The 12,280-nt window shown below is 48.7% G+C and overlaps 1 protein-coding gene across 1 annotated transcript in view; it reads left to right on the top strand.

The window, feature by feature from the left end:
- The window catches only part of LOC109904582 (neuronal PAS domain-containing protein 3), a 332,747-nt gene that overhangs the window by 265,177 nt on the left and 55,290 nt on the right, over nucleotides 1-12,280 (top strand). Inside the window, exon 6 of the mRNA XM_031787943.1 lies at nucleotides 11,429-11,606. Within this exon, the coding sequence (XP_031643803.1) occupies nucleotides 11,429-11,606 (178 nt within the window). The remainder of the gene's footprint in view (nucleotides 1-11,428; nucleotides 11,607-12,280) is intronic.

Genomic DNA, 12,280 nt, shown 5'->3' with positions numbered 1-12,280 from the left:
AGGGGTGAGATAGGGGTGGTTGGGGAGGGGGATAGGGTGGAGGGAGGAGGGGGGATAGGGGGAGGGGTGAGATAGGGGTGGTTGGGGAGGGGGGATAGGGTGGAGGGAGGAGGGGGGATAGGGGGAGGGGTGAGATAGGGGTGGTTGGGGAGGGGGATAGGGTGGAGGGAGGAGGGGGGATAGGGGGAGGGGTGAGATAGGGGTGGTTGGGGAGGGGGGATAGGGTGGAGGGAGGAGGGGGGATAGGGGGAGGGGTGAGATAGGGGTGGTTGGGGAGGGGGATAGGGTGGAGGGAGGTGGGGGATAGGGGGAGGGGTGAGATAGGGGTGGTTGGGGAGGGGGGATAGGGTGGAAGGAGGAGGGGGGATAGGGGGAGGGGTGAGATAGGGGTGGTTGGGGAGGGGGATAGGGTGGAGGGAGGAGGGGGGATAGGGGGAGGGGTGTGTGTGTGTGTGGGAGGGAGGGAGGGCGGGCAACAGAGTGCGAGAGAGATGCACTACATATACAAAAGTACATTGCCAGTCAAAAGTTTGGACACACCTACTCATTCAAGGGTTTTTCTTTATTTTTACACTATATACAAAAGTATGTGGACCCTCTTTTACTGTTTCTCAGTCGCTTTGGTGCATTTTTCACATCATCCCTAACATGTGCAAAATAATAAGTGCATTTCTCAGAACAATTTGTACAAACTGCAATATACAATAGATATGTTTCTACTGCTAGTCAGTCACTAAAAATCCTTAGTACATCTCTCAAAAGTAAATATTCATGCCAATGATCATGTCAGTGTCATCAGAATGATAAGTCATTGAGTCATTGTTCACGAACAAGGTCGTCAAAATGTTTAGGCATGTTGTCAATGTAACTGTGTACTTTGACAGTATTACCTGATGTAAACTTAGGCTACAGTTTGGATGACAGTTACTGTATTGAAAATGCACAAGGCTGCACTTTATGGCATATATCAATTTCAACAGTACTATTTACATATTACTGTATGTGGGTTATTGATGGAAAGTGACTGGACAACCCAAGGGGCACAAAGGAAAAAAAACTAAATTAGAAAGAAACACAGGAAACCACCCCTAAGGCACAACTTTGCCCGCAGCACTGTTGTGCTGTCTCTACACATCCAGACGTTCCTGTCTGTCGGCCCACATATTCTCATCCACATCACACCGGATATTTTCCCTTCCAATGCAATGTGGAAAGAATCTTTTGGAATGCCTCCTCTGCAGGCGTCTACTGTGATGTCCTCACATGCTGCATCCATTGCAGCCAGCAGGGTCATCTGTGTGTGTGGCTGACGATCGTACACCTTCCACCTCCATGCTGAAAATAACTCCTCAATTGGGTTAAGGAATGGTGAATAAGGTGGGAGGAATTCTATGAGCATCCTCGGGTGTGTCACAAACCAATGCTTTATGATTTTTGATCGATGGATACTCACATTATCACAAATGACCAGATACTTTGGCAATTCCTCTCTAAACAGACCCCTCTCATCATCAGGGATGAGAGCCCTGTAGAGAGTCTCTAAAAAGTTGAGTAGATGCTGGGTGTTGTATGGCTCTATAAGGGGGATATGGGTTAGGACACCATGCTCCGAAATAGCAGCACACATGGTGATATTTCCTCCCCGTTGGCCTGGCAAATCCACAGTAGCTCTGTGACCGATGATATTCTGACCCCGCCTTCTGCATTTGGCCAGGTTGAAGCCAGCCTCATCCACTTATACAAAGTTGTGAGAGGGTTCACTTGATTCCAACTCCATTATACACTATATCCCAGAACACACAGTTGAATTTGTTTTGGTAAGGAAGAGTGACATAAAATTTACATATATTGTATGTTCCTTCCACAGCAATGGAAATGTGTGCAGTTTATGCTTACTGTACTATGTATCACTATAAAATGTTGCTGTAAAGTAGTTACATAGATATATGTTTTACCTGTACATACGGGTACCGTAGCTCCTTAACTCTGTCCTCATTCCTTTGGAATGGTACACGGTACAGCTGTTTCATACTCATCTGGTTTCTATGCAGCACCCTGTCGATGGTTGAGATGCTAACCGTATGGATGTTTTCAAAGACATCGTTGTCTTCTATAATGGTCCTTTGTCTTTCCCTGAGTCTCATGGCATTGTTTGCTCGGACCATGGTGCAAATAGCCTCCTCCTGTTGAGGTGTAAAAGGCGTCCTCTGCCACCGGTTTGTGGTAATCTTGCAGTCCTATGTGGGGAAAAATGCAGTGATGCATCGCACACTTTCACATAGACAAAAACTATGCGAACACACATTTTACTGTAAAACATACATGTAAGGTGCAGTATGTATCTGTATAGAGTATATTTCTGTATGCTGTGAAATACAAGTGGACTACTGTAATATGAAGCATTGTAGGAAGTATACAGTATACTGCTTATATACAGTAACAGTGCACTGTATATTGGTGGACATACCTGTTCTCTCTTCGAAACGTTTGAACTATTGAGGAGACGGATGATCTCCCAATATTCGGCTGCACCCTTCGACCCACCTCAGCCATTGTAAGGCCATGATTGACAACATGGTCTACAATAGTGGGACTTATGTCATCAGATATGCGCCTATGTCTTCTTCTGCCTCTTCCTCTGTTTTGCCTTCCACCATGCATCCTTGCTCCTCTTCTTCCTCCTCTTGGCTGTTGACCCTGTTCGTTTCCTGGTCCATCCATTATTGGAAAATTGCAACTCTGTGTTGTGGTCTGATGCTTGCCAATTGATTCTTCATGAGATGCACCTTTGAGCAATTTAGACAACTGGTTGATTGTTGGTTGAACTAACACTTTACATTCCTTCATGAGTGAGGGTCAATTTCACCTGCACGATTCATCAATTCACGTTTTTGTACAAAAGGTCTAATAGAAATGTGTAAAACTATGCTTGACAGTTTATGACAAATAGTTCAACAATTTTGCATGTAATGGCTTATGCAAGGAACTAATGCCTAGATGTTTTGAGGGGTAAGACTATTCAACAGAGAACCATCTACTATATTTTGATCAACATGACATGAGCAATTGATAATGTGGAAAAAAGTTGACACTTGTACATTATCAATTGCAATTTGTTCAAAGGAATAAGAAATTGCTTTAATGATGTGCACAAGTGACTAGATGATTTGGAATTTGTACAAGTAGTATCAAGAATTGCACTTTTGATCTAAGAAATGCACCAAAGCGACTGAGAAAAACTGTAAATTAGTGGATGCGGGCGGCTATTTCAGCCACACCTATTGCTGACATGTGTATAAAATCTAGCACACAGCCATGCAATTTCCATAGACAAACATTGTCAGTAGAATGGCCTTACTGAGCAGCTCAGTGACTTTCAACATGGCACCGTCATAGGATGCTACCTTTCCAACAAGTCAGTTCATTAAATTTCTGCCATGCTAGAGCTGCCCTGATTAACTGTAAGTGCTGTTATTGTGAAGTGGAATCGTCTAGGAGCAACAACAGCTCAGTCGCGAAGTGGTCACACAAAGCTCATAGAATGGGACTGCCGAGTGCTGAAGTGCGTAGCGTGTAAAAATCTTCTGTCCTCGTTTGTCAAAATCACTGCAGAGTTCCAAACTGCCTCTGGAAGCAACGTCAGCACAATAACTGTTCATCTGAGCTTCATTAAATGGGTTTCCATGGCCGAGCAGCCGCACTCAAGCCTAAGATCACCATGTGCAATGCCAAGCGTCAGCTGGAGTGGTGTAAAGCTCTTTGCCATTGGACTCTGGAGCAGTGGAAACATGATCTCTGGAGTGATGAATCACGCTTCACCGACAGACAAATCTGGGTTTGGCAGATGCCAGGAAGACGCTACCTGTCCCAATGCATAGTGCCAACTGTAAAGTATGGTGGAGGAGGAATAATGTATGGGGCTGTTTTTCATGGTTCGGGCTAGGCCCCTTAGTTCCAGTGAAGGGAAATCTTAACGCTACAGCATACAATCACATTCTAGACGATTCTTTGCTTCCAACTTTGTGGCAATGGTTTAGGGAAGGCCCTTTCCTGTTTCAGCATGACAATGCCCCCGTGCACAAAGAGAGGTCCATACAGAAATGGTCTGTCGAGATCAGTGTGGAAGAACTTGACTAGCCTGCACAGAGCACTGACCTCCACCCCATAGAACACCTTTAGGATGAATTGGAACGAAGACTGCGTGCCAGGCCTAGTCGCCCGACATCAGTGCCCTACCTCACTAATGCTCTTGTGGCTGAATAGAAGCAAGTCCCACAGCAATGTTCCAAAATCTAGTGGAAAGCCTTCCCAGAAGAGTGGAGGCTGTTTTAGCAGCAAAGGGGGGACCAATTCCGTATTAATGCCCATGATTTTGGAATGAGATGTTTGACGAGCAGGTGTCCACATACTTTTGGTCATGTAGTGTTTATAGATAGACAGACAGACAGACATAGTGAAAGAGAAAGAAGAAGACAAGAGAGAAAGAGAGAGAGAGACAGAGAGAAAGAAAGAGAGTCAGAGAGAGTGAGAAAGGGAGACAGATAGACAGACAGAGGGAGAGACAGATAGACAGAGAGAGAGACAGACAGGATGCAGGCTGTCTAACAGGTGATGATATTTGACAGTGGGGATTCTAATAGAGCAGAACATTTAATAGAGGAAGATGACATTTCTGAAGCCCTATGTAATTAAGAGGTTTCCTTCTTTTTAAACGAAGAAGCATTAATTACTGCCTTTTTATGTCTGGTGGTGGTTGAATCAGGTGTTTTATATGACTATGTTCCTTCCTTCCAGCCAGCCAGCCAGACAGGTGTCAGACGCGTAGATATTAATAAGTGATTTTCTACGGAATAAGCATGTTTCTAATGATGCCTGGCCCAGCTGTGCTCCAACCCTGATGACACCACACACACACCAGCCTAAATTACAATGCAAACACAGCCACTGTAATCCAAGTGTCCTTTCTGCCATCACAGAGTATAATCTGCTGCCTCTCTTGTAATAGACAACACCGGCCACTTTACTGCCCACGACGCAACACAATGAATATTTGAGCCTGTATTATTTCTCCCCCGGCTGCGCATTGTTCTCATCTAGTCATCAGAAGAGATTAAAGCAGATGACTGCATTGTTGAGCCAAGGCTCATTCTAATACAGTTAAAATAGTCAATGGTCGTGTTCATGAATTATAATGGGCCACAAAAGGTTTGACTGCCACCAAGCCTGTGAAAGAGAGATATAAAGCTTTTGGCTTGTTTCATTTCCATTCTGAAATGTATTCAGCAGGCAGTCAGCGCTGGACTGGCATATTCACACTGACCTCATGGGCTGCAGTCATCTCATTTATTATTGTAGCTTAATCCAGTTATAAATGGGAATCGCCATCTCTCATCCCTAGTTCGGTAGTCCATGGTAGTGTGTTGCTCTTTAGGTTAAAGACTGATGTACAATGGTCTCTCTTTTCTAAGGGGGATGTGATTATGTCACTCCTTTGTCTAAGGGGAGATTCAGCCATTTGTAATCTGTAGGAGTTCCTAACCCCAGCTCAGCCACCAGGCCTGGCCTCTTCCACCTCCCCTGCCCCCTAACATCCTCCATCTATCCCCAGCCACAAGGCCTGGCCCCCTCCAACCCCCCAGCCCCCTCCATCTATCCCCAGCCACAAGGCCTGGCCCCCTCCAACCCCCCAGCCCCCTCCATCTATCCCAAGCCACCACGCCTGGCCCCCTCCACCTCCCCAGCCCCTCCATCTATCACCAGCCACCAGGCCTGGCCCCTCTCCCTCCCCAGCCCCCTCCATCTATCCCCATTCACCAGGCCTGGCCCCTCTACCTCTCCAGCCCCCTTCATCTATCCCAAGCCAACAGGCCTGCCCCCCTCCACCGCCCCAGCCCCCTCCATCTATCCCCAGCCACCAGGCCTGGCCCCCTCCACCTCCCCAGCTGCCTATCCCCCCCCCCCATCTCTATCCCCAGCCACCTCAGCCTCCACTTCTCCAGCCCCCTGAGAGAATCTCATTCCCTTTAGCCCAGTAGATAGAAGAGGCTGTGTCCCAAATTGCACACTATTCCCTATACAGTGCACTACTTTTGACCAGAGCCCTGTGGACCATGGTCAAAAGTTTGGGACGCAGTCAGCCTTCTAAAGGAGACTCTGAAAAGACTTCTTTGCAATGTGTCTTCTTCTCTCTGTTGCTTCCTTATCTAACGCTATCATGATTGTGTCATGATCTATCTACCAGAACCATGTATGTTTGCTGTGTATTGGTTCCTGATCTAAGTAGTATCTTACGTAGTTGTTAGATACTATTTTTGACATACACATCTTGGAGAGACTGAAAGTTAGAGGGATTGTTCACACAAATTGCAAAATGACACATTAGTCCTAATCAAAGCGTGGATTGCTGTCATACTTTGTCCATAGAGGGCTTACAGGGTAAAGAGAACACTGTGTTGTTTTGTCATTTGTGTGAACTATCCATTTACTCTTCAGTCTCTCCAAGATGTGTATGTCAAAAAGAGTATCTAAGCACTAAGATACTACACAGATCAAGAACCAATACACAGACAACAGACATAGTTCTGTTTGGTTGGTTTCCGTTATTGAAGAGTTTTTATTATTCGTTGAGTTTGTCCTTTTGGACAAGGACATCACTAAAATAAAGACAGTAAAGATAACATTGTTGGGTAATGGCTTTGTTTATCTTTGTTTTGTTATCTACCTTCATGCATTTGCAAAACTTCCTTATGCCTCATGCTTGATGTAAAAGCAGCGCAGTCAACCGAGGGAGCTAATCCCATAGACTTAGAATGAGTAGAATTAGAATGCCCATGGTTAGAGGTTCTATATCCATTTTACTCATTCTAAATCTATTGTTCATCCTGCCATTTGACATTTAATGAAACTATGAGGTATATAGGCTATTAGTTGCAACCACTTTTAATCAGCCTTCTATATTTTATGTTTTGAATATGTTTAATTCATTTACGTAGCTAGGACTGGTGGGTGCAGAGTCAGCCGCAGAGAGCAGAGTTTTAACGAAAACCGTATTTATTCTGGTAAGGTAAGGTCACGCCAACACCAACAGGCGAAAATAATGACCGACCCAAAACATGACACCAAACAGTCCAAAAAATAACCAAACAGAACAGAGAACAAGCCCGCACAAAAGCAGGCAGGAATAGAAGGCTTAAATAGCCCTGAACCAAACCCCAAACGAGAAACAGGTGAAACCAACACAGACATAACCAACAGAAAAGATGGAGGCTGTGGAAATCCCTCAGCAGTGATGGACCCAAGATGTCCTCCACCGGTACCCAGCACCTCTCCTCCGGATCGTACCCCTCCCAGTCCACGAGGTACTGTAGGCCCATCACCCGGCGTCTAGAGTCCAGAATGGAACGTACTGTGTACGCCGGGGACCCCTCGATGTCCAGAGGGGGCGGAGGGACCTCAGGCACCTCACCTTCCTGCAGGGGAGGGGCAGGTTTCAGGTCGATCCCCCGGTGCAAACACAGGGGCCTCATTGAGGTGGCGGTCAGTGCTCCTCTTCTGCCGCCCACCAGCTTGTTTGAGTGATTCCTGGACGGCTCTCCAGGTCTCCTTTGAGCGCTGCAGCCACTCCTCCACCGCAGGAGCTTCGGTCTGGCTCTGATGCCACGGTGCCAGGACCGGCCGGTAGCCCAACACGCACTGTAAAGGTGACATGTTCGTGGAGGTGTGGCGGAGTGAGTTCCGAGCCATCTCCGCCCATGGGACGTACCTCGCCCATTCTCCTGGCCGGTCCTGGCAATACGACTGCAGATACCTACCCACATCCTCGTTCACTCACTCCACCTGCCCAATACTCTCGGGGTGAAAACCCAAGGGCAGGCTGACCGAGATCCCCAGACGCTCCATAAACGCCCTCCAAACTCGGGACGTGAACTGGGGACCCGATCAGAAACTATGTCCTCAGGCACCCCGTAGTGCCGGAAGACGTGGGTAAACAGGGCCTCCGCAGTCTGTAGGGCCATAGGGAGATTGGGCAACGGGAGAAGACGGCAGGACTTAGAAAAACGATCCACAATGACCAGGATCGTAGTGTTCCCCTGGGACAGGGAACCGACAGATGAGACCATGGCCGTTGTGGAACGGGAGGGGCTGTAACTTCCCTCTAGGCAGGTGTCTAGGAGCCTTACTTTGAGCGCACACCGAACAGGAGGAGACATAAAACCTCACGTCCTTAGCTAGGGTGGGCCACCAGTACTTCCCCCTAAGACCCCGCGCTGTCCTCTCAATACCCGGATGACCCGAAGAGGGTAACGTATGGGCCCACCGAATCAATTGGTCACGAACACCAAGCGGCACGTATTTGAAGACCCGCTGGACACTGTGGGGGCGCAGGTTCCAACCGTAACGCCCGCTCGATGTCCGCGTCCACCTCCCATACCACCGGTGCCACCAGACATGAAGCAGGAAGGATGGGAGTAGGGTCGATGGACCGCTCCTCGGTGTCATTGAGATGGGACAGCGCGTCAGCCTTAGTGTTAAGGGAACCTGGTCTATTGGAGATGGTGAACCTAAATCTGTTGAAAAACATGGCCCACCTTGCCTGACGAGGATTCAGTCTCCTCGCTGCCCGGATATACTCCAGATTACTGTGGCAGCCCAAATGAGGAAAGGGTGCTTGGCCCCCTCAAGCCAATGTCTCCACACCTTCAGAGCTTTTACCACAGCTAACAACTCCCGGTCCCCCACGTCATAGTTTCGCTCCGCCGGACCGAGCTTCTTCGAAAAGAATGAGCAGGGGCGGAGCTTCGGTGGCGTGCCCGTGCCCTGTGATAGCACTGTTCCAACCTCAACCTCGGACGCGTCCACCTCCACTATGAACGCCAAAGTGGAGTCCGGATGAGACAACACGGGGGTGTCGGAAAACAGAGCCTTCAGACGACAAAAAGCTCTCTTCGCCTCGGGCTGTCCACCGTAAACGCGCTGGCCCCCCCTTCAGCAGTGAGGTAATGGGAGCCGCCACCTGGCCAAAACCCCGGATAAACCTCCGGTAGTAATTGGCAAACCCTAAAAACCGCTGCACCTCCTTTACTGTGGTCCAAGTCGGCCAATTACGCACGGCTGTAATGCGGTCACACTCCATCACCACACCCGATGTGGAAATGTGATAACTCAGGAAGGAAACGACTGGTTTGGAGAACACACATTTCTCAGCCTTGACGAGATTCTCAGCTGCTCCAGCAGCTGCCCAAGTACCTTGCGCACCAGAGACACATGCGCGGTGCGTGTGGCGGAATAGATCAGGATATCATCGATATACACCACCATACCCTGCCCATGCAGGTCCCTGAGAATCTCGTCTACAAAGGTTTGAAAGACGGCTGGAGCATTCTTCAACCCATACGGCATGACAAGGTACTCATAATGGCCAGATGTGGTACTAAACGCGATCTTCCACTCATCTCCCTCCCGGATATGCACCAAATTATACGCGCTCCTGAGGTTCAGTTTTGTGAAAAAGCGTTCTCCGTGAAATTATTCTACCGTCGTAGTGATGAGAGGTAGCAGGTAACTAAACACCACTGTGATGGAATTTAGACCTCTGTAATCAATGCACGGATGCAGACCTCCCTCCTTCTTTTTCACAAAAAATAAACTTGAGGAGACGGTTGACGTGGAGGGCCGAATGTACCCCTGTCCCAGAGATTCAGTGACATATGTCTCCATAGCCACTGTCTCCTCCTGTGACAACGGGTACATGTGACTCCTGGGAAGTGCTGCGTTTACCTGGAGGTTTATCGCGCAATCCGCAACTCGTCGATGAGGTGGTAATTGGGTCGCCCTCTTCTTACAGAAGGCGATAGCCAAATCAGCATATTCAGAGGGAATGCGCACAGTGGAAACCTGGTCTGGACTCTCCACCGTCATGGCACCGATGGAAACTCCTCTACACCTCCCTGAACACTCCTCTGACCACCCCTGGAGAGCCCCCTGTTTCCACGAAATCCTAGGATTGTGACTTGCCAGCCAGGGAATCACCAGCATCACTGGAAACGCAGGTGAATCAATAAGGAATAGACTAATCCGCTCACCATGATCCCCCTGAGATTAGTAAAAACATGTGACCAACAGGGAGCTCTGGGTGATTCTGGTGCTGACTCACCTGGGGTGACCAGAAGTGCTCTGCCTGTGCTCTCGACTCCCAGATGAGCTCCTCCAGCACCGATCGGCAGTGTGCCCTCTCCGACCACAGCTGGTGCAGGAGGAGCCTCCTCCTCCGGTTCCCCTCCATGCGACCCCCCCTAACTCCATAGGTGTTGGAGCGGGAGGGCCGGGAGGTGGAACTAACAGGACCCGTTCTGGACGACCCCCCCGGGCAGCTAGCAGGTTGTCTAGTCGTATCAACATGTCTACGAGCTCGTCGAGGGAGAGGGTGGCGTCCCGACAAGCTAGCTCCCTGCAGTCACCGTCCTCCGTCACAAACCCACCGTCGCAGACCAGACAGGACTGGCAAAAAGTGCTCTTCACTGACGAGTCGCGGTTTTGTCTCACCAAGGGTGATGGTCGGATTAGTTTTTATCCCTGAAGGAATGAACGTTACACCGAGGCCTGTACTCTGGAGCGGGATCGATTTGGAGGTGGAGGGTCCATGAAGGTCTGGGGCGGTGTGTCACAGCATCATCGGACTGAGCTTCTTGTCATTGGAGGCAATCTCAAGTGCGTTACAGGGAAGACATCCTCCTCCCTCATGTGGTACCCTTCCTGCAGACTCATCCTGACATGACCCTCCAGCATGACAATGCCACCAGCCATACTGCTAGTTCTGTGCGTGATTTCCTGCAAGACAGAAATGCCAGTGTTCTGCCATGGCCAGCAATGAGCCTGGATCTCAATCCCATTGAGCACATCTGGGACCTGTTGGATCGGAGGGTGAGGGTTAGGGCCATTCCCCCCAGAAATGTTACAGGTGCCTTGATGGCAGAGTGGGGTAACATCTCACAGCAAGAACTGGCAAATCTGGTGCAGTCCATGAGGAGGAGATGCACTGCAGTACTTAATGCAGCTGGTGGCCACACCAGATACTGACTGTTACTTTTGATTTTGACCCCCACTTTGTTCAGGGACACATTATTCAATTTCTGTTAGTCCCATGTCTTTGGAACTTGTTCAGTTTATGTCTCAGTTGTTGAATCTTGTTATGTTCATACAAGTATTTACACATGTTAAGCTTGCTGAAAATAAACGCAGTTGACAGTGAGAGGACGTTTCCTGTTTTGCTACGTTTAGCAAAAACGTAGCACACACACACACACACACACACACACACACACACACACACACACACACACACACACACACACACACACACACACACACACACACGGTGCTACTGTAATAATGACCCTCCCTGTCTCTCTGTGTCCCTCCCTCCCTGCAGGTGGAGCTGACAGGAAGTAGTGTGTTTGACTACGTCCACCCTGGCGATCATGTGGAGATGGCAGAGCAGCTGGGCATGAAGCTGCCCCCGGGGCGAGGCCTCCTTTCTCAGGGCACCGCCACCGAGGACGGCACCAGCTCTGCCTCCTCCTCCTCACACGCAGAGACCCCTGAGCCAGGTGGGCAGAGAGGGAGGGTGGAAGGGGAGAGGATAGAGATGATGGGTGGTGGAGAGTTTGGATGGGGAAGATGGGGAGGGGGTGTGGGGTGATGAGGAGAGAGGGGTGACAGGGTGGCCTTTCATGAAAATACTGTAAAATGTGCTGTCTTTAACACAGAGCTTTTAGCATGTTTATGTTGTTTTGTAATTGCTATCGTCATTTGAAGCTATTATCAGTTTGGGTGTTTGGCTGGCATACCTGATTTTGTAGATGTTACAGTAAAGTGTTAGTACTGAGTTGCTGCATTTTATCCTTTTAATATCAAGTACCAACAGCTGTTGGCTTACACTCACTCAAACCAGTCTGTGAGGGTTTTCTGTTAAGAAGGGTGTGTGTGTGTGTGTCTTCACGTGCGGCACATGTGTGTGCACTTGCGTGTGTGTGTGTGTGTTTTTTTTGTTGCCATGCCCCAGATCCTCCCTCACAGGGACAGTGGAGCCAAGCCGTACTGTAACACAGCTTACCCAGCCTGCCTCCCTTCCTCAATTTCATTACAGAAGGAATGAAAAGAGGCGACATCCCTCATTGGAATTCTTTTCAGGCCTGTTATAGACTTTGCCTTGTGTTGTACAGATGATAATTTAAGTATTAGGGGGAAATCCATTTATAAATTAAACAAAATGACTTGATAT

The sequence above is a fragment of the Oncorhynchus kisutch genome, linkage group LG14 (assembly GCF_002021735.2).
Source record: "Oncorhynchus kisutch isolate 150728-3 linkage group LG14, Okis_V2, whole genome shotgun sequence".
NCBI classification, from domain to species: Eukaryota; Metazoa; Chordata; class Actinopteri; order Salmoniformes; family Salmonidae; genus Oncorhynchus; species Oncorhynchus kisutch.
The sequence above is the reverse complement of the archived record's forward strand: the minus strand, read 5'-3'. Positions and strand labels throughout refer to the sequence as shown.